Raw genomic sequence first — 23,297 nt, 5'->3', positions numbered from 1 at the left:
TAACCACACAATACAGTTTCAGTTAGTTATCGTTTTTAAAAAAACTCGTTTTTATTTTTATTTCAGTTAACGAAATGTTTTTTCAATTTTAGTTTTTGTTATTTTGTTAGTTTTCGTTAACTATAATAACCTTGGTCCAGACTGAAATACCTCAACTGCTTGAGCTGGCTGTTGACTCGAAGTTTAGTCCATTTCAATCAGACTCATGGCTGGTTTAATCCTTGTTATGGTTTGTTTGGTAGCTTGTGAACACTCCAATCTTACTCTGGTGCGGACCAAACAAGCGGTCTCCGACTGTTCATAACGAACCCAAGTACGTTCAATTGCACTGTGAAAGGTATCCGGCCCAATTACAGGAAAAACTTTTTTAAATTTGGTCCACTTACATTTATTCACTGTGAAAGCAAACTGTACTAATTAACTAGGAAATACACCGGGCAAAACTATCCCAGCAGAATGTTGAATGCACTTCTTTGAAAAATACTGTAAAGCATCACACAAGAGGCTGACATTTTTTAGGAATCATGTGGCATGGGAGTCAATTTCCAAGTTCATCACATCATTTTGAAGGGACACGAAAAAAAAAGTAACAGGAGTTGACAGGACTGGAATCACAATAACAATAGGTCAGTTTTTTATACATAAAATGGCATTATAAATAATATGAATATATATATATAACGTGTTTATTTATGAATATAAATTTAAAAAAATTAAAAAAATATTATGCTAGTAATTATAGTGACTCTTAAAATTCTGGTAGTGTGGTCAAAACAAAGTTGGATTACATTGGAGAATTATCCCAACCCCTTAAAAGGTGTGATAACTTTGTTCATGCATGCCCAAACTAATAGCACCAGGAGAGAAAACAAACCAGACTCTGATTCAAGGTTATTATAGTTAACGAAAACTAACGAAATAACGGAAACTAGAATTGAAAAAAGATTTTCAAGTTTTTAAAAAAACGATAACTGAAACTGTATTGTGTGGTTACAAAACTAACTAAAACTAACTAAAATTATAGTGTAAATGTCCTTAGTTTTCATTTTTGTCAACTTTTTTCATTCATAATTCAGTGTTTCTATTTGAACATGCAACACATGGTAAATATGTTTACTGAGACTGGGATGTTTACACTCGAAACAAAATTCAAAACACCCAGAACTGTAAGAGTTAATAACCTTATTGGGGCTGAGATGATAAACCAAAGGAAATAAAGGAAACATTTATTATGACCTCTTTGAATCTGGCACTCAACACATAGACCATTACAAAAAAACTAAAACTAACACTAAAACTAATAAAAACTAAACTAAAACTAAGCATTTTCAAAAAATAAAAACTAAACTAAAACTAGAAAACTCACTCTAAAAACTAACTAAAACTAACTGAATTTGAAAACAAAAATTCACAACAAAATCAAAACTAAAAATAATGAAAAATCCAAAACTATTATAACCTTGCTCTGATTGAACTGGACAAAAAGGTGCTCGTCTAGTTTAACTATGCCAAACTGATAAGCTTTAGAGTTACATTGGATTCCACAGGCTACACAATAAATATATGTAATATGTTTGAGTTCTGGCATTGGACTTGCACCAACAATTTAAACTCACGCTGTGGTCACAGAGAAACAGCAGGTGTCTGCATAATCGCCACGATCCCTCTATAACGCCACTTGCACTGACAGGCCACGGAGTGACAACTGTCATATGCATAAAAGGGAAAGCTGAACATCCCAAAGACCCATTTATTACACAACAAAGTTGCCTAACAATCACGCAGAGTGGGGAGCACAAAATAAATAGTAATTACCCTCTTTATGCAAAGACGCTTTGTATTGGAGCTCAGTCAATGTGACAGACCAGAACACAAATCATATGTGGATTCAGGGCGCACACACAACCACCTAACTCCCACGCAGCAGCTTTGTGTTGGAGAGCATGAACAGACAAGCGTTGTGCAAAATAACAGACTGAGCAGATCGGACCACGGCCCAAAAATTCAGGCGAAAGACTTGCCTTTAGGTTGCCTTTATTCTTCTATCAAGGCATTAAGGCTCAAGGTTACAGAGTCAGTGCAGGGACAGCCATAAACTAGATTCTCTTCTATGGATGGTTGTTTACACATTCTCTCCATACCACCCAGTCTGTCCCCTAGATATGTCTCAGAACAACATAAATCTTCTAATTCAGAGTATATTTACTCTAGATGGACACATGAGAACCCCTCAATACAATCTCATTATATAGTATGTGGATTTAAAAGATACCTTTTACCAAAGATAACACTTTGACTCTCGCTCATTAAAACAAGCATCTTCCCTCAGGAAGAATTCAGTTTAGTTTATTCAGTCAACAGTTAATGATCAACTCTTTAAAAGCCAGTTTATTACATAGACTAATGATGTTTTACAGTAAATTTCTTTGAATAAATAAAGGAAACCTTGAAGACAAGACACAGAATCTCACGAACGTCAGTTATTGTTGTTGTTGGCAGCACTGTTGAGTGTTTAGTCATATGATGTAGCCAAGCTGCTGACAAAGCGCAGAGAGCCTGAGTATAAACAGGTAGAAGTGTGTGTGTGAGTGTGTGTGTGTGTGTGTGTGTTTGTTTATGGAGCTGTGTGAGACATGGTGGTCTGGAAGGCGAAGGTGATGTGGTTTCGTGCGTGATCAAGGTAAAGGTCTGAGAAGGTGTGTGTGTCACCAGAGAAGTGTCTCCACTGCATCAGTTCAGACATGCTGAGGTGTTTCTGCTGCGCCGCTCCGCTGACACCTTGGCGGCCGAGCTGACACGGCCTGTCAGAAATCTGCTCCTCTTCCTCCACGACAGCTGAGGATGAAGAAAAATACTTCAGTAAAAGCAGCAATAACCTAATGTGGAAATACTTAATTCCAAGTTGTAGGAGCCTAAATGCAGTTTTTTGTTGTTAACAGAATAATTGAAGTTCATAAGAAATAATAATGATAATGTTTACAATATGTACATGTTTTGATATTTACAATATATGTGGATAGATATATTTTTGTTTTGTGAAGACTGTACCTTTAATATGTCACTCTCGCGAATGTTTGGTAATGTTAATTTGGTAGGTAATGTGATTTGTGGTCAGTCAGGACAAGCGGGGAGTGGAGCCCTATAGTTTTTTGACCTCTCTCCTCTCTATCTCTCTCCACTACTTTCTAATTTCGTGTATAGGACGCGATTTTTATTTTCATTTTGTGACATTTTATATTTTGTATTTTTCCTGCATTTTTCTGAGTAAACATTCAAGTTAACCGGCTGGTCTCTGTGGATTTATTGGATGTGGACACGGGGAAGAGTGGTACGAGCGTCAAATTAAGGCTTCACCTACACAAGTAAAGGTCCTGCACCCAGAGTAGTGGTTCACTAATACGGGTTTTTCAATGGCTGATGCCGTTATTTGGAGAGCAGGGCAGCCACTGATCAATATATAATGCCCATATCATGTTGTTGTTTTTGCACTTGACAAAATACAACAATTTAACAATAATAACAAATGAGACACAACATAGCTGAACTAAGTGAACATTTATTTAACATTTTTACAGTCTGCATTGTATCTGCATGCTTAAGTAGATTTGCACTGAGCACTTATTGTAACTTTTTTTTTTAAATCCACTAAGAAATGCCCACAAGTAATCAAACAACTAAACTTAAAATAAAAAATAAATGAAAAATAAAGTAACTAGTAACTATAGTTGTCAGACAAAAATACTGGAAGAAATCACTAATGTGGAATATTTGCCAGTGAGATCTAGTGGAAAGTACACTACTGGTCAAAAGTTTTAGAAAACACCAACTTTTCCAGAATTTAACTGAAAATGATGCAGTTTAATGTCTCAGTGTACTCTGAAATTAATGCACATTTGCAACATTTAAAATTCTTTATTGAGCATGATAGTGTTTTGAAAGTTAAAGAAAGATTCAAAATCACATTTTATGTTGGACTAAAGGACTAAAAAAAGACACAAAATGACCAAAAAAAAGACACAAAATGACAAAAAAAGACACATAAAGACACAAAATGACTAAAAAAAACGACACAAAAGACACAAAATGACTTACAAAGACATGAAAAGAATAAAAAAAATTGACAAAATAGCCCAAGACTCCATAGAGTTAAGTTGTTAACCCATTTCTTGTTCCCTGAAAAAGGCCTACTTGTATAATTCTGAAATGTACATTATCTTTCAGTTTTGGTTAAGCTTACCTTTTTTTATTTACCTCTGGCAGTTCACCACTTACCTTTGTACCCTTTCAAGCTGTTCATTTGACTTGAACTGCTTGAATTTCAATAAAAAACTGGAAAAATTGGGGTGTTCTAAAACTTTTGACCGGTAGTGTATGTCGTTACATAAAAGGGAATTACTCAAGTAGAGTACCTCAAATGTATACTTTAGAATAATTTCCATTCTACAAGTGGTGCAGGGCATCACCTACCCTGGACCGAGCCATCCATGCTGCAGCTGCAGTTCAGCAGGTCGTGTGTTAGAGACGGCGTTTCTGTCAGGCTAAAAAGATCTCGCAGTTCACTGGTGGAAAAGCTGGTGTGCTCGGCCTTTTTACCGAGGTCAACCACGGTCCCAGACAGCCCCTGTTTTGACACCTGTCTCTGGAATATACGCTCCTCAATGGTGCCTGTGAGGAAGCAACACACACATCTTCACATTGGTTTGTTTTGTGAAATGCTGGAGTGTGAGTGAGTGTGTGTGTGTGTGTGTGTGTGTGTGTGTGTGTGTGTGTGTGTGTGTTTTCTGACCTGCAGTGAGGAGACGATAGATGTGCACTGTCTTCTTCTGGCCATCTCTCCACACCCGAGCCATAGCCTGAACACAGCAGAAAAAGAAAAGTTGCAGGGGAGAATATTACAAATGTGCACAGCACCATCTAGTGGATATGTATGTATATGAGTGAGATTGATTTCACACCTGTCGTTCAGTTAGTTTGGTTTGCAAACAAACAGACAACAACAAAAAAAGATCCATCGTTCGTCACTTTCGAACACTTTAATTATACATTCACCTGTTGTGTCAGGTAATAAAAAGAACTTCACAGCCTGACAAACAGACATCATGTGCATCTACATACATAACAACAATGATAATTATAACTAAATAAAAAATAAATAAACAGAAAACAGAGAAGGCAAGCTATGTTAAAAATTTAAGTGAAGATGAATGAATTAAAAATAAGTAACAAATATACTTGTTACTTTTTTAACAAAACAAAACACCAGATTTGACCTGAAAAGTAAACAGTTTACACATTTTCTCTTTCAGACACTCTCAGTACGCTTGTTTAGTCAACAGCAGAGTTCGATTGACAGCTTTCACAACTGCCTTACTAAAGAAACCTCACGCATAAGTGCAGCAGAGTTTGTTTGAACAAAATCAAATAGAGGAGTCAGGAGTTAAAGCACCCATAATATGTGTGTGTGTGTGTGTGTGTGTGTGTGTGTGTGTGTGTGTGTGTGTGTGTGTGTGTGTGTGTGAAAGAGCCCAGAAACAAACATGGGTAACGCTTTATAATAAGGTCCTTAATAACCATTAATTAACAAGTAATAAGGCATTGTTCTCGCTTTAGATCCGGTAGTTGCAAAAAGCATAGTTAACTTATAGTTAACTTATAATAGATGAACAATAAAGTAATGCCATTATTGTTTGTAATGCCATTATTAACACTTATATAAGCTTATAAACACACAATAATGTTAATAAGCATCTTGTAAGGACTTACAAGGGCCTTATTACTTGTTAATCAATGGTTATTACAAGGACCTTAATATAAAGCGCTACCCAAACGTGTTACAGACTTCTCTACATGTCTGTGTGTGTCTTACCTGAATGTCGTTGGCAGGGTTCCAGTCAATATCATACAGCACCAGGTGGGAAGCCCCCACCAGATTAAGCCCCACGCCTCCTGCTTTGGAGCTCAGCAGAAACAGGAAGTTCTGAGAGTAGGGACTGTTAAAAGCGTCGACTAGCCTCTGTCTCTGGCTGGTGGGCGTGTGTCCATCAAGCCGGCAGAAGGTGTAGCCCAGGTGGACACACATGTCCTGGAGCAGGTCAAGTGTCTGAGTGTAGTTGGACACTACGACCACCCTGCAGGGGAACACATACTCTGTCAGTATATATGAACCAAAATACATACACTACCGGTCAAAAGTTTTAGAACACCCCAATTTTTCCAGTTTTTAATTGAAATTCAAGCAGTTCAAGTCAAATGAACAGCTTGGAAGGGTACAAAGGTAAGTGGTGAACTGCCAGAGGTAAATAAAAAAAGGTAAGCTTAACCAAAACTGAAAAATAATGTACATTTCAGAATTATACAAGTAGGCCTTTTTCAGGGAACAAGAAGTGGGTTAACAACTTAACTCTATGGAGTCTTGGGCTATTTTGTCCATTTTTGAATTATTTTCATGTCTTTGTAAGTCATTTTGTGTCTTTTTTTGGTCATTTTGTGTCTTTTTTTAGTCATGTCGTGTCTTTTGGTGTCTTTTTTTGTCATTTTGTGTCTTTTTTTGGTCATTTTGTGTCTCTTTTTAGTCGTTTAGTCCAACATAAAATGTGATTTTGAATCTTTTTTTTACTTTCAAAACACTATCATGCTCAATAAGGAATATTAAATGTTGCAAATGTGCATTCATTTCAGAGTACACCGAGACATTAAAACTGCATCATTTTCAATTAAATTCTGGAAAAGTTGGTGTGTTCTAAAACTTTTGACCAGTAGTGTACATGCTAATTCAAACACGCACACACCTGTCTGAAGGGCTGAGTTGTCGGATGGCGGCCAGCAGGTCTGACAGCACCAGAAGCTTTCCAGAGTCAGCAGTATCGAATCCACCTGAGGAGTAGGACTCTGGGAAGAGCTCAGCCAGGCCATCGTATAAAGAGTCCTCCAGTGACTCCCGCTCTGCTCTCTCCTGGAGAACATAACATACTTACAGTTACTGATCGTCAACCAACACAAGTACAGACTTCTTTGGCCACAGAACTGATGCCCAGAGTCCAATCAATAAACACAACAACATGAGGCAGATCAATGTGTTATTTACAGGCAATTCATAGATTTCAGAAATCCTTTGTAAGAATTGCCACTAACTCTTCTTATTTAGCCCCAACTAAACCATTATTTAAACAATTGCAACTACTTACAATTTATGAGATCAATAAGTATCAAACATAGGTTCTTATGTATAAAGTCATTTGCCTTCCTGCATCTTTACCTAACTTTTTTCATAGTTACTTTGAGTTTAATTCTCATTATCATGCACATCTTACAATAAGAAAGAATGATTTACATATTCCTTTCTGTAGGACCTCTGTTGCCAAATTCTCATTTGTTATCAAGGTGCTGTGGAATGACATAAAACATCTAACAGAATCATGTTCCTCTTTACATACAGTACAGGCCAAAAGTTTGGACACACCTTCTCATTCAATGTGTTTTCTTTATTTTCATGACTATTGACATTGTAAATTCATCAAAACTATTAATGAACAGTAAGTAACACTATTAATTCTAGTAAGCAAAGGGTGGTTACTTTGAGGAATCTAAAATACAAGACATGTTTTCAGTTATTTCACACTTTTTTGTTAAGTACATAATTCCATATGTGTTCTTTCATAGTTTTGATGCCTTCAGTGAGAATCTACAATGTAAATAGTCATGAAAATAAAGAAAACGCATTTAATGAGAAGGTGCGTGTCCAAACTTTTGGCCTGTACTGTACGTTTAAGACCAAGCTCAAAAAATCCCAATAGATGTTTAACACCTTTGTATTATTTGTTTTTGTTTATATTTTGTTTGTATATTTTATTTTCATCTGGCTATTAATTTAAGTAAAGTATAGTTACTTACAGGTTTAAGAGGGAGGGTCGCATATATAAGCCCTTTGGGCTTTTTGATCTTTCCTGCATTTTCTTTAACCGTTTCTTGTACTGTTCTTTCTTTATGATTGTATGTTCTTTAAGTGCAAACAACAATAAAAATTAAAAAAAAGAGAGGACAAAGAAAGAAGTTCACCTTGACCGTGGCGTGGAGCAGACCCGGGTGGTTGCAGAGCTTCTTCAGTGCAGTGATGCAGGCCAGGTGTGTGTGGCTCTGCATGGAGCCCTGAAGGCAGGCTCTGAAGACTCTGTGGCAGAGGAGATGCTTGTACAGCTCTCGTTGCAGAGGGGACGGGTCGCAGAACAGCGTCCAGTCGAGCCGAGGGGGCAGGTAGCGGTTGATGATCTCTTGTGTCCGTCTCAGGATGAACATGCCAGTGAGGCGAGAGAGCTCTGCTGCTCGCTCTTCTCCCAAAACACTTTCCTCCTGTTGGCAGAGACAGATATGAGATCAGATTTAATATTGAACAAAGTTGTAAATATACAAGTTACTACCTAGAAAGGAGGAAGCAAGTGTATGGCTGAGAAAGGTACTTTAATCCATTGTGTATAGGAATGTCCTAAACTGGTAGATTTTTGGAAAAGGGTAGTCCACACTAAGAATTATCACAGGTATTAAGGTACCTTGCATAGCAACACTTTGTATTTTAGGGATATACCCTGATTGCTTTTCTGTTCATTCTAAGTGTAAGACTGGAGGAGGATGGTTGCATTGTCTTGGAGAGAGACTGAAGTATCTTCTACACAATCTTGGATTAGAGAAATGGCAATGTGTGTTACATTAGAAAAGCTAACCTATGTAATTAAGGGTAAAGTGCAAGAATTTGAAGAGGTGTGGACACCCTTAATGGACTTTCTCAAGCAACAGTAGATTATATTTATCTATAAGCATAATGAGTGTAACAATTTTTTTATTTAAAAAAAAAAATATTATTATTTGTTGTAATTGTTATTTTATATTCACACACTTTTTTATTTTATTTTAATTTGTATTAATTTTATTTAATTTATTTTTTGTGTTCAGCGGGGTCTGCCTGCTTTTCATTATGTGGCTAGTGTGGTGAGTGTTGATGTGTTTTGTATGTTCTTATTGAAAATTAATAAAAACATTGTTCAAAAAAAAGAAAGGAGGAAGCAAGAGGATCAGAGGTAGCACTACCTCTGTGCAGGACGGCTGTCTGGAGCGAAGAATTGGCTCCTCGTATACTTTCCGATATGCAGTGGACGACCCGAGAATCCCCGGGTTAACAAACTCTATAATAGCATAGAACTCCTGCAGGTCGTTCTGCACCGGGGTGCCTTTAAAACACAAACACAACACATTATAAAACTTGTACAAAAAATTATCGTTGAGACATTGACTTTGCAAGATCAGGAGACAAACACATGTATAAAATAATGTTTATTGCAAGCAAAAAAGCAATTACCAGAAAGTGGATGAGAAAGGAGGAACCTAAGATTGAGGTTATACATAATATTTATGTGATGGAAAAATTAACTTTCTTCGTGAGACTGGAGGAGGACAGATTTAAAAGAATATGGAAAAATTGGGTAGAGTACATAAAACCAATTAGATCTGACTTTATCTGAGATGACCATCATTAGAAGGAAAAGTACCCTGGTTCATAGCTACAGAAGTTGAAAAGTTATGTTTTTTTTGCTTATTTTTATTTCTAAAATTTTGCTACACTGGAACAAAATGCTGTTTGATTAGTCATATTTTTTGGATGACTACTATTTCAGTTGCACAATTTTATTGGAGTGAATAAAAATGTAAAGTTAATTTATATCTGATCCAAGATGAAAGATGGCAAGTGTAATCTGAAGATGTATTATTGGAGGGGTTTGATTTATGTAAACCAGAGGTATGCAAAATGTTTGTTAAAATGTTCAATAAAAAAAATAAAAAATTAAAAAAATAAAAATGATAGTTGTTAGTCAGACACACCTCAAAGATTTCCTTCATCTCCTTTTACCTGTTAGTATGACTCTGCGATTACAGCTCAGGCTGCTGAGGGCTGAGGACGTTTTGATGCTGCTGTTCTTTAATCTGTGGCCCTCATCACAAATCACGAGACCAAACTCCACCTTCTGGACCTGAAAACACAAGAACATAAGTTTGTCTAGAGAATCTGTGTTTGCCAAGTACAAAGGGCTGTGGGCTGACGATATATAGATAGATTATATATTTACAATGCTAAAAACCGAATGTGGTTTAGAGGATAGGGTTGCATATAATTTGTCTAAAAAGCAAAGATCTCTCTGCGCTCAGTGTAGATGTGGTATTTTCCCAATGACCTTTGAAACTGGAAAGTATGTTAATCTAGAAGAAGGAAAGCAGATTGGTCCCATGTCTAATGTTCTGTTTGGTAAGATAAAAATAGATATCGATGTTGTATATGGATGTAATATGGATGATGCACGAAGACAGAAATGGCTTTTCACATATGAAACATATAAAATAGCTGGTTATCTGAGACAGCCTGGGAGAAGAGGAAAAAAGCTCTTTACAAAGAGAATGTGTAGATATTTAGTAGTTCTGTGTAGTATTGCTTTTGTGTCTGCTTTTGTTTCTTTTCCCTTTTCCACAAGACCAGAAGATGATGAAAAATAGTGGTGGCTTGTAAACCCATGTGGAATAGGGCAAATACTCACTAAAATAAAAATAAAACAAATTAACTATAACAGAACAAAAACATAGGATGGTTTATTTGTAACATGCACACATTGCAGTAAAACACCAGATGATCATACCTGCTCCAGGCAGCGCAGCAGCATTTCGTAGCTGATCACAAGAACACTGTGCAGAGGGGATAACACAAACTGCTCTATCCTGTGGTCCTACAGATATAGCAACAAATAATGTATATTAATAATTTAATACATGTAAGATTAGAGCTTGAGATCCTTGTAAAGAGTCTATCTGGTGGGAAGGATTTCCTTTGCCCTCCTCACCTGATCCACAGTGAAAACGCTGATCCTCTCACGGCCGAGCCACTTGTTAAATTCTGCACCCCAGTTGTGCACTAAGCTGCCAGGAGTGACCACAAGGACACGCTTAGCAACTGGTCTCCCACCGTACGGTCCTTGTTTAAGCAGCGTCCAGGACAGCGCCACACTCTGGAGGGTCTTCCCCAGACCCATCTCATCAGCCAGGATAGCCCCGTAGCGACCCACAGCTCTGAAGCACACGCAGTAAAACACATCTATATGATCCATTATTAGTCCTGACAGCAGGTTCATGTCTTTAAACTATGGAATATAATTTAAATAGTAAATACATACATAAATGGTTGCCTATAAACGAATATATATTGCTATGAAATAAATCCTGAAATGAATAAATTAGGATATAAATACATTTATATTATATTTATATGTATGTAAAAAGCCTCTTTTTTCAAAAGACGTTTTTCAAAGAACTAGCAATAAAAAAGATGAAAATAATAAGAGCTGAGAAAGAAATGTGAATTTGGAAAATAAAAGTCCCCTAAAATAAATAAATGTGGAATTCTGAATTAAAAGTCCTTTTTAAAAATGCTATGCTTATTGAACTATATTGACTCATTTATATATTTATATTTAATAATATATTTATATATAACTGATATATTCATTGCCTATTTTTTTATATTTCAGGATTTATTTCATAGACAGATTTGTTAATTTAATTTCCATATTTTATTGTTTATTGTTTATTTATTAAATAGAGACTTAAATGACATTCGACATTACAGCATTTGATGTTACCTCATGCCCATGACACACTCATAGAGGAAGAGCAGGCCGTCCCTCTGGTGCGGCCGCAGGTGAGTAGTCAGGTACGGGTCAAGAACAACGTCAACAACAGGAAGCCCTGACTTGTTGTTAGACCACTGGTGGTTAGCAGAGGGTCGAGGCATCACAAGTGCGCCTGCAAAAAAAAAAAGAGCCATAGACCCTGAGTATGCATATGCACAATGTTTGTATATAAAGAATGTGAGTCTTCTAACACAGCAAAAAGTACCAAAAAGTGTCAAAAACACCATATCTCAACTCAACTCAACTTTATTTGTAAAGCACTTTAAAACAACCACAGCCGCAACAAAGTGCTGTACATAAACAAACAGAACAAGAGACAATAAAATAAATAAAACAGGGGAAAAAAACACTAAAATAAACAGATTCATTGCTTTTTATAAGACAATTTAAAAAACAATAAATAAAAGCAAACCATAAAACACTAGGCCTGTCTGATGTGCAAAGGCAGCTCATTCCATAGTTTGGAGGCTGCAACAGAGAAAGCTCTGTCCCCTCTGAGCTCCGTTTAGACCTCGGTACCTCCAGGAGCAGCAGATCAGCTGACCTGAGGCACCGAGCTGGAGCGTAGGGGTGGAGGAGCTCAGAGAGGTAAGACCATTTAAAGATTTTAAAACAAATAAAAGAATCTTAAAATGGACTCTAAAATGCACAGGCAGCCAGTGGAGGGAGGCCAGGATGGGAGTTATGTGCTCCCTCTTACGAACTCCAGTTAAGAGGCGAGCAGCCGCGTTTCATATATCATTAAGAGTTTGTGTTATTAGTCTACACACCTGGAGCCAGCGTGTCATGGCGAGGTCTGCAGGTTTGTTCCTCCTCTGGTTTGGATCCTGGATGGTCTCCGGTCCCCAACAGTGTTGGGGGGCAGAAAGGTTTGGACGACAAGCGACGACAGGGAGGCGGAGCTGACTTTGAGGGCGGCTCCTCTGTTTCTACTTGGACCTCTTGGAAACAACGTCCCTTGGCGAAGTCCTCAGCAGAAATGAGTCCCATCACCTCCACCTCCTTTCCTCCAATCATCAGGGTCTCTCCCTCGGACAGGGAGGCCAGCATGGACACTTTATAGCCACTTCCTACACACACACACACACACACACACACACACACACAAGTATAAGTATACCCAATGAACCCCTGGGATTGTATAATGTGTGGTCACATGTGCAACAGAGCACACTTCAGATCGAAGGAGTTACAGTTGTAACACACCAACCTTGATGTTTCCTAACAGAAGTCTTGGTATTAAGTTACTACTATACAGTAAGTAAGTTGTGCTTAACCCATTGAAGCCTGGAAAGCGGATACATCGTTTTGTAGTATTTCTATAAGCTCTCAAATACTTTTTGAATTTCATTTCTATCTGCTATAGAGGCTGAAAATCTATTATTTAGTACCGTAGAAGCGTTGACACTTCTGTTGAATTTCCAGAAAAACTTCAGGTTTTAGAGGCTTATTTTAAAATCGCCCAGAGGTTTTACAGGCGTTTTAGGCGTCAATGGGTTAACATTTGTTTCATTGTCACAGGCAATGTAGTAGAGGTGGGGGAAAAAATCAATACAGCATAGTATCGTGATATTTTGCGTGGCCATATCATATCCATTCATGGCCGCCAAGTATCGATATTCAGCCTTACCAGGCCGTCAGTATTTTCTGGAGATCTGGTATCATATGAAACTGATCTAAGGAATCTATAGGTAACATGTGCGTCAGGATGTCATGTTGGGAAGTTGTCGAAATAATGCTGCGAAGTTAGGCTATTTTTTGATGTTTCATGGTAATTTTTTAAGCGTCATGTGACCTCTGACATCATGCGATCTCAATGAAAATAGAATCTCTGGGTTCCCACAAGTCACAGGTGAGATGAATAGACAGAGATTTTTTTCTGATTTGACAAAACAATTCTTGATTGAATTTAATTTTGTGGACACAAAATGCAATTAAAAATCGCAATATACTGTATTGCAACACTCACCATATCGCAAAATGCTTAAAATCACAATAATATTGTATCGTGACTCAAGTATTGGGATAAAATCGTGTTGTGTGGCCTCTGCTAATTCACACCTCTACTATGTAGGCTGCATTAAGACTAAACATGACAATTAATAGATGACTAATTGGGGTGCCTCTGTCTCACCCTTTCCAATGTCCTTGCCCTCCATATCTTTCAGCGTGGCTGTGCGTCCCCTTGTTATCAGGACTGCATCGCCCTCCCAGCGCTTGTGTTTCTTCTTACTGGCTTTACACCACATCACACTGAAGTAACGCGCTCCGTCCTGACTGCAGCCTGAGTCTGCAGCTCCAGATACACAGACTGACCCCACAGCTGGAGACTGAGGGGGTTGTGAGGACCAAGAAGCCATCTGAGGGCAACCATTCGCTCCTGGAACACAAACACACACATACAGCATTGTGAAAAAACATCAGAAATAGCCAAGACAGGCTTCACCAGCAGAGGTCACTGTTGCCCAAAGTCTACACATCATAACCAGACCTTCATATGTAGGCAGATTTAAATGCCTGAAATCTTGAGTCATTGTTAGAATAAACGGTCAATGAAAACATCCCATATAAGAAAAATCCTCTTCCTTAAGAAAGGATGAAATCATAGGAGCAGATGCTTGTTTGACGTGTAAAAAACACAAAACCATTAGCATTTTAACCTTACTTTTTTAATAGAAACAAGTAAACATATATACAAAGTGTAAAAGAAACTGACAACACTCATTTACCAACATTACAATACAATCAATGCTGCATTAATAAACACATTTAAATAACATCGCAATACCGATTCCACATCTCCCTTCTTTTGATCATGTAACTGGCCATCAATTCAGCAATTCAGAGAGTTTCTGACTTCTCTCACTTTGATGTAAAATCAGCACTTCACAGAACAGGATTTGTCATCATTTACATCTTGTGTTTAAGGCCTTCGGCAGTTTAATATGTGCTTCAATCCTTGGTTTCTTAACATGTTTTGTGTTTGGAGTGCTTCTTTTTCACTTCTAAACTACAGAATTTTGAATAAAGGCCCCTAGTGAGGTTACCTAAAAGTGCTACAAAGAAATGCCTTTTTAGTTCTTCACATCACATCAAGTGGAAATATTCTTTATAAAGAATGGACAGAGTGTTAAAAATTTGCCCTGATGTGTTTGGGGCAGACTCACTCCAGTATCATGACAGTAAATGCTGTTAACACGATGCTAAAATTCCCATCGATGCATATTAGTGGCAGATTTAGGCAGGAAAAGCACTATCATGAATATCCATTACCAAAATTACCTTCCAAAAGCTGATCTTTCACATTATTTAACCTTTGTTTTAACCTGGCACAGCGTTTGTATTGTGAACATTTACAAGTTTTCTTACTGCTTATGTCAAAAACCTACAAGACAGATGATACAAGTTTAACACGGACACGCAAAATACAGACTGATGGCAACACAAGTCAGCCTTATCCTGCAATATGCAAACAGGCTTTAAGTGTCTGCACGAGGCACTATGTTTCCAAAAGAAAATTCAAGCTCTAAAACAGCTTTCCAACATGAAACTGATGAGTGTGATTGCTCCTGAGCTTCTTCTACGTACTCGAAGCTCCTCTCCCTTTCTAACACTGGACACAGACGGGTGTGTTCATGCTCGCTATAGAGGAATTGGCAGTCCGTGTCTCAGCCGAGCAGCTCTTAGTTTCTCTACTTTGATCTTGGCTCTCAGAAGTTCCTCCTCCAGGTCCTGTTTCCTCTTTAGCCCCTCTCGCTTCTCCTCCAGATACATGGCGACCTTCCTGTGATTGGCCAACACCAACTCGTGCTCCTCTTTGGCGAGGTGCAGCGGGCGAAACCTTTCGGGCTCGTGGTGAGGGTAGATGTAGTTGGGGTACAGGTCGTGGCGTGAGGGCAGCGGCGATGTGGAGAGGGGGAGGTTAACAGAGGAAGGGGCGGGAGACAGGGATGCTTCGTAGTCATGGACGCTGCCCAAGTCCTGCTCCGCTTCCCGCTCCTGGCCTCCGTCCAGCTCTGGCTCTGTGTTTGTGGTGGAGAGGATGGGGAGGTCTGGCGGTGGTTTCACATCCTCTTCAGGGTCCAGCTGGACCACCTCATGGGGGATACTTGGGACAGCTGCTGAGTAATCCTGGAGTCCGGCCAAGGAGGAGCTGCTGCCAGGATGTTCGACAGGAGAGTTGTGCTTGTTGTATATTAATCTACAAATGGAATAAATGGATAAAAAACAAAACAAGAGTGGTTAAACAGGGGGAACTAAGTGTCTACATCTTGTTCATGTGAGGTGTGTGTGTGTGTGTGTGTGTGTGTGACTGTTGGTGGTAATGCACACTAAGTTAATCAATCAAAGGATCAGTTGACTAATTGGAGTAGATGAGAGGAAATTAAGCGACTCAGCAAAGTAAAAATAACAAACCAATTCTGGTTACAACCTCACAGATAAGCTGTTTTACACAATTACACATAATAAATTAAATAATTAGCAAGTTTAAAACTTTACGGACCTGCTAACTCAATATTCTGCCCCCCGGTCACTCAGGTGATCCTCACAACAATTCCTCTCAGTCCCTCACTAATGCCTCAAAACCTCAAAACCAAAGGTGACTGAGCTTTTTCTGTTGCAGTCCCCAGGCTCTGGAAAAGCTCCCGTCCCACATTAAGACCACAGAGTTTTAAATCAAATTTAAAGACCCACCTTTTTTTGCTTGCTTGTAGCTCAGTTTGAGGCTGCCCCATGGCTTTTGTCAGATGCCTCTTAATGCTTTTTTAATCTGTTGTTGGTTTTACTCTACTTCTTCTAACTTCCTATTCTATTACTTTAAAAATGAAAAAATAAAACATGATCAAAATCAAAGTTGGTCTTGCCTTTTCTCTATTACTGTTTTATTGTATTACATTATGTATTATCAGGGTTGACTCCTGTTGTTTTTAAATGTGCTGTATAAATAAATTTGACTTGATTTTGGGGTCCAATTTGTGATTGTTATTGATCTGAAAACACGATGATTCACCTGAAACTAACTTGGCAGCTTAATAAAGATGAAAACAAGAGATGAGTATCTTTTTTTATGTGAATTTACTTACAGATATGAATAAACTACTAAAGAGTACTTTGCTGCCAGTAAATAAGAGCAAGACACACTGTATCTATTTTTCTGCTGAGTCTGATGATGTAGAGTGTGAGTAATCTGATTGGGCTCTGGAGCTGGTTCAGCCCCTCCCTCCCTTCCTCCTCTAACAGTTGAATAAGTTATCGTGAATACATACTGATTGATGTATGTGCTCGCTAAGCTGTTATCTAATCCTTCAGGTCTGTGTTAAAATGGATGTCTGTGCTCGTAGGTGAATATCACACTGTACCTGCGTAGTGCCTGGTCCTTTTCATGGATGGGCACATGGTGGAACAGGTGAGGGATCATCTCCATAATTCTCCTGGTTGGCTCGGAGATGCTCGCTCTGTACTCTGGCTGGGCGTGTCTCCGCTGCATCACTTCCTGCTTGGCTGACTCCTTCAGTCTCTTGTAAAGGGTCCTGAGGCCCTGAGCGGTGCGATGGGGTCTGTCCCCTCCCAAGGCGTTGTACTGCTCAGCCACAGTGTCCCAGCACTTGTTCTTGTCCACGATGACCGCATGCTTGTTGGTGTGCTCCTCCAGGATGCGGATGTGAGGACGGACCAGCTTCAACAGGTCCAGCTTCTCAGAGAGGGTGAAGTTGGACGAGCGAGCTTTACCCACCATACTGGACAGGAACACAGAGCTGGATGCCATCTTATAGCATAGCGGACTCAGACAGACCAAGTAGGGCCTATGGCTGTCAGCGTTCAGCAGCCACAGTCAGTACTAAAGCTCCTCACTCTTCCCACCTGTCTCTTTTTGTCCCTGCTGCTGGCTTCTCTTGGTCCTCGGTGATAAAGCTCACACTACTCTTTCTCCCATATATTTCTCATTTTCCTACAATTCTTCTTCTAAAATCAAACATAAGACATGTCTAACATGTGCATGGATTCATACACTACTCCTAGGTTCCCTCTCAGCCACGTTGCACAACAAAAACAGGCTGTGCTGCACACAATAAGAATCAGGCTTAACTAGGCCAGCCTCGTTTAGGCCCCCGCCTACCGCGGAGGGCTTTGGATGAATTCCTCCCAGCTTAGGCTGACGTAGCTAAGCCGCTTAAGCCCAGCCCGACCTACTTACAGCTCGGTCTCTCTAAACCCCAAACCAAGCACAGCACAGAGCACAGCACAGCACAGCCACACTGTGTACATTATAACACAAGCACGGCAGCAGCGGCTCTGTGCCCTTTACAAATAGAGAAAAACAGTCTTTAAACAGTGTATTAAGGTTACTGCGGGTCATGGGACTATTTCCCAAAAGTGAGTGACGCTTTGCTATAGCGCTGGCTTAACTAACTGGGTGGGGGAGGGGGTTGGGAGCGCGCTGCGCGTGTCCGCACATGCAGAGCGCTTATACCTTTTTAATTAACTCTACATTGAATGCATGAAATAAATCAGAAATACAGATTCATATGATGGATACACGTGTTTAGGGCGCGTGTGGAAACCGCGCCGAGTGCGAGCCGCGTGTGTTGTGGGTGGAAAACAAGCGGCACTAGTTGCTCTTGCAGCAGGAGGCAGCGGTGGCTCACTGATCCTGAGCACAGTCCTAATCTGCCCGGCGCTGCCGCTGCACTACCCCGCTCATTTGCATAATGCTGGACCTGCTGTCACTCAGCCTCAGCCCGCCTGGTTTAACATCCATCCTCAGCTTGTGTGCGCGTGTGTGTGTGTGTGTGTGTGTTATTATTAGCCACAGAGACGGGACAGTGGTTGGCACTGCGGGAGAGCGCTGTCACTTAAGGCGGCGTCACATGGTTTTTCATGTAGGAAACAAAAAACCGCACCATCCGAGGGACATGAGGAACACTTAACTGGAGCACAACTGTGCTAAATAACTTGCACGCCGCTTCATTATTATCATGTAGTCACATCGACTACAAATGACAGCATCGACCCTGTGTCGCTGATGTTTAACAATATAAAATGAACACGTGGAGGCAAGAGTTTTGTGTTTAAGCTTACAGCGGTGAGTTACAGCTACTGTACTATACATCTCGGATCCTACAAGTTAACTGAATCAACAAAAAAGTCTCGTTTAATTTGCATTGTATTATAAAATATTTTAAAATCTTAGATTACACCTGTGCAGTGAGGAACACAGTTATGGATGTTTCACAATAAGTGGCGTCTGAACAGGAGATGCAGGGAAAGGATTGAACAACGTGCGCCATAAATGTGATCATCTGATATTATTGTCCATCAGTGGACTTGGTAAGACTAGTTTTCAGCTAATACAGTCATGGATTTATTGATAATATGATAACATAATTGATAATATCAGCTCTTAAATTAAATTCTTATGAGCTATTTTTGTTGTTATCATTATATTTGTCCAAACAAATGTATCTTTTGTTGTAAAAAGCATTAACATGACCAAGAAATTGAAGAAAAATGGTGGTCGAATATTTTTTTCCATGACTGAATACATGAAGACTACTTGTGAAGCAGTTTCTCATATCTCAGAATCTGTGACTCAACATAAAGTGCAGAGATTTGCAGTTTTTGCAGACAGTTTTCTTTTACATCACTCCTCAAATCCTCAGCGTGTAAACCATTTTATCTTGTTCTGCAAAGCCCTTTGTCCCTGCTGTGAAAAGTGTTGTTTTTTATTATTGCTGAATTGCAGATGGAAAGAGTAGATTGTAGAAGGTTCTTTTGTATACTGAGGTCTAGATAAAATGTGTAAGTTATTACTGTAGGTTTGATCAACTACATAATGAAATTAGTATAGTAGCAAATATAAGAGCAAACAGGGATTCCAAGCATCATGCCAAAGCTACTACAACTCTTACAGCATTACATTTTCTCCCTCTACACAGCGGACAGATAAAGGCTTACAGCTTACAAACATCACAGAGAAAATATATAGTGTGATGTGCAAGTTACCTTGTTTTATATTGCATATTCAGGTATTTCTTAAGCATTTTAAGTATATATCGATCGAAAAAAAAAATGAATAAAAAAGCTAATAAAACATGTATAAATAAGTAATACCTAGGGCTAATTGCAATTCTAAACACCTGTGGCAACTAACATACTACTTAATCATCTTTTTAAACATACAGCCTTAACCTGTTGATCTCTTCAGCCCAAATGTATTTAACTGAACACTAAACTAAACATCTCTCTGTGGAGTTTAAGAAAAAAGAAAATATAGCACAAACTTTTTCCACTTATGATCTTTCCAGCTTCTGGATGACTTTATTCATATTAACATGGTATAAGTGAGTGTAAATATGCATTCCTCTCACTCTCAGAAACGCTGCTTCATACAACCAAGCCTATTATTATAATAGCAGCACTACCATAGCAGGGCCAATTCTGGCACATATGAATAAGATTAAGAAATGATTGTCATGGGTCATTTTGATATGCGATATACATCTTGTTTCCTGCAGATGGATATTTGCATGTTGAGTTGAAATGTGTCAAAATAAAACTTTTTTTTGCATCTAGCATCTATCACAATGTGTTGAAGTTGCATAATCTCTACAGAACTACTCCCAGCCACAACAATTTGTGTCTTACCTGCCGGTCGGTATTCTTCTGTGTTAGCATCTTCTGCCTCAGCCTTATTTTCCTTAATTTCTGCTGCACTGAGAACACGAGCCAGAGCCCTTGACAAGGCTGGAGCAGAATAGGCAGCTTTAGGCTGGACATCATAGTCTGTTTTACTCAAAGCTGGTGCTGCTAGACTTCTCTGGACCTGCAGGACGAGAAGATGAGAAATTGAGATTCAAAACCTGAGGAACTTTGAAATATGTAAACAATACTGCAGGAGCATACTGACGGTTTAAAGCTGTGAATTATTTACCTTTTCAAATGCATCGCCCAAACCTAGTTTAGGGCTAAGGGGTTTAGATTCAGCCACAAGACATGACGTAGATGCTCCAGGAGGCATAAACCGAGGCTTTTTCACAGCATTACCCAAGAGCTGGCTGGGAGCTCCTGAGCGTCGCATTCTGCTTCTGGCAACCTACAATAACCTAGATCATAAAGACGGAAAGAAAATATTTTCAACACAACAATTAATATGGCAACTAATTGGGTAATATTCAGCTTGTTATCATGTTAATTTACCCACTGGACCAAAAACAGCTCTTTCAAAGCTCTGAAAAAATAAGAAATCATTCCCCCCCCTTGAATCTACATTTACAAGCAAATGTGTGAGGGAGACTTATAGGTTTCATCCCCACCTTACTCAACTACTTAAGTACATCAGTGTATTTGCATCAGTGTCCACAACAGAAAGGTTTAGTTACCACCACATCACTACCGGTTTGTACGTTTAGAGCATCGTAGACTTTGACACACAATTTAAACACTTTAATGACACAGGAGGCACATACATCAAATTCGACTTAGCTATAGCTTCCCAAATACATCTTATACACAGATTTCCTCCATTTTATGTAATTATGATTGATACACAAAGAAACCCCTGACTCTGGTACCTTTATGTATTCAGTAAAAGCTTATGAGACAGTAAAAGAAAACATGTAAAGTAACTTTAAAACTTGACGTATGGTGACTCAATCTATCAGTGCAGTTGTGGCGACGATGAGCTGATTAACGTTTCTTAAACTAAAATTCAACATCATCTGGGAAAATAAACAAAACTAATGCCAGCAATATAAATCGCAATCTTCTCATATATTGTGCCGGTTGACAATCTAATCGAGAGCTTTCTACCATTTTCAACCTCTCTGAAAAGTCTGTGACCGGCTAAAATGCTTCAACACATGAAGCTCTAGCAACATTAACCTGTTACATCACTGACATGTTAGCAAGCTAACGTTAGCTACATGCTAGCGACAAACACTCGCTTTACACTGCTGACTCGGCATAAACTCTACTTTAATGTCATGTTTTATAACGTGTGACAGCTTGTCATACATACCCGGGCGAACTAAAGGATAGACGAAACTGTTAAAGATCTCCAAATGTCACTAAATCCCCCGAGAAATTAACTAGTTTTGCGTTTCTTCATACAACTCTTGATTGTGTTCAGGTTCTCCCGCTGAATGATTTTGGAGAACGTGATTGGTTGAACCCATGTAGTGGCCGTGGACAAAACGATTGGGGTGCGTTTGTTTTCTTAGATCTCTGTAGTTTGCTGTTCACATCCGCATAGAATTCCCGGAGCCCGTCAATCCGTGAGTTATAAATCGAGCACACCTAGTTCCTTCTTAAGATGACATCACCTCCCCTCTTTAAATAGTCAGAAGAAGAATAAAATGTCCATTCAGGAACGAACTATAAATGCTCTCAGAATTTCTGATATATTTTCAACTATAAAAGCAATAATAATAATAATAATAATAATAATAATAATAATAATAATAATAATAATAATAATAATAATAATAATAATAATAATATTAATAATAATAATAACAACTTTATTTTATTATAATTAAGTTTAGAGTTTTTTCTTTTTTTCTTGTTTGTTTTATTATTTCTGTATTATTTACTTATGCTCCTGAACTTTATTTGTATGTATTATTTATTTGCACACACACACACACACACACACACACACACACACACACACACACACACACACACACACACACATATATATGTATATGGGAGTGTGTGTGTGTGTGTGTGTGTGTGTTTATGTTTATTAGACGTCATACTTCTAATAGTATTATTAAAATGTATTTATGGACTTTTTTGTGACGATGTAACCCCCCCCCCCCCCTCTCTCTCTCTCTCTCTCCCACACACACACACACACACACCTTTCTTTTCTTTTCTTTTTTTCTCCTCTTTCCCTTCTCTCCTTTACTATTTTATGTATTTTATCTGTTGTGTTTAAGTGGTCAGTTTAATCATTTTATACAGACTATGTCTGAATATCTAAATATTGTATAGTTTATTAGGTTTTAATTTATGTGACCATTGTTTGTTCTTAAAATTATACAAATCTAAATTTGTGTACATGTTTAATGCAGACACCAATGTGTCCTGATATAGGTATGTCCCTCTGTTGTTTTTGTATACGCATCAATAAAAATATGAAACACATAAAATTTATTTATGCATTATTTATTTTATACTGGAGAATATATAGTCTTGTTCCCACTGCCTGCTTTGACATTATCAGAAACATATGCATGCATACTTTAATTTAAGAGGGAAATATTGCACATTTCCTGTCCTTCATTTGTTTGACACACATAATACTTTAAATAATAAATATTTCTGAAACCTATAAAAAGAGAAAAAGAATAGAAAAAAATATATTGGCACAATTGACACTGACGACAACAACATTAAAATGCATGTTAATTTATCAGTAATCATAAACAAATATTTAATAATGTACTGCTTGATATATACTTCTATATATATCTTTTGATCCACAAAGTACATTTTCTGTAATGTCTCACATCTATTGTGTGGATATTTTATTGCCCATTTACTTGTAATGATATGGTTTTTTTACATTAT

The 23,297-nt window shown here is 38.4% G+C and overlaps 2 protein-coding genes across 2 annotated transcripts; both read right to left on the bottom strand.

The window, feature by feature from the left end:
* Positions 1–2,017: 2,017 nt before the first annotated feature.
* rad54b (RAD54 homolog B) lies at positions 2,018–21,876 on the bottom strand. The gene is made up of 16 exons (XM_059340207.1): positions 21,739–21,876; positions 20,653–20,824; positions 20,367–20,544; positions 13,855–14,100; positions 12,491–12,790; positions 11,670–11,832; positions 10,875–11,100; positions 10,674–10,760; positions 9,896–10,016; positions 9,079–9,218; positions 8,056–8,346; positions 6,789–6,952; positions 5,867–6,128; positions 4,787–4,853; positions 4,468–4,665; positions 2,018–2,835 (listed from the first exon to the last, which is right to left on the bottom strand). Exons 2-16 carry the CDS (start codon positions 20,797–20,799, stop codon positions 2,615–2,617), a joined length of 2,811 nt encoding a protein of 936 aa, XP_059196190.1. The 5' UTR covers positions 20,800–20,824; positions 21,739–21,876; the 3' UTR covers positions 2,018–2,614.
* On the bottom strand, positions 14,391–17,801 carry LOC131976974 (fibrinogen silencer-binding protein). The gene is made up of 2 exons (XM_059340208.1): positions 17,081–17,801; positions 14,391–15,921 (listed from the first exon to the last, which is right to left on the bottom strand). Exons 1-2 carry the CDS (start codon positions 17,485–17,487, stop codon positions 15,363–15,365), a joined length of 966 nt encoding a protein of 321 aa, XP_059196191.1. The 5' UTR covers positions 17,488–17,801; the 3' UTR covers positions 14,391–15,362.
* Positions 21,877–23,297: the final 1,421 nt, after the last annotated feature.

The sequence above is a fragment of the Centropristis striata genome, chromosome 8 (genome assembly GCF_030273125.1).
Source record: "Centropristis striata isolate RG_2023a ecotype Rhode Island chromosome 8, C.striata_1.0, whole genome shotgun sequence".
NCBI lineage: Eukaryota > Metazoa > Chordata > Actinopteri > Perciformes > Serranidae > Centropristis > Centropristis striata.
This window is presented reverse-complemented; position numbering and strand designations above follow the sequence as displayed.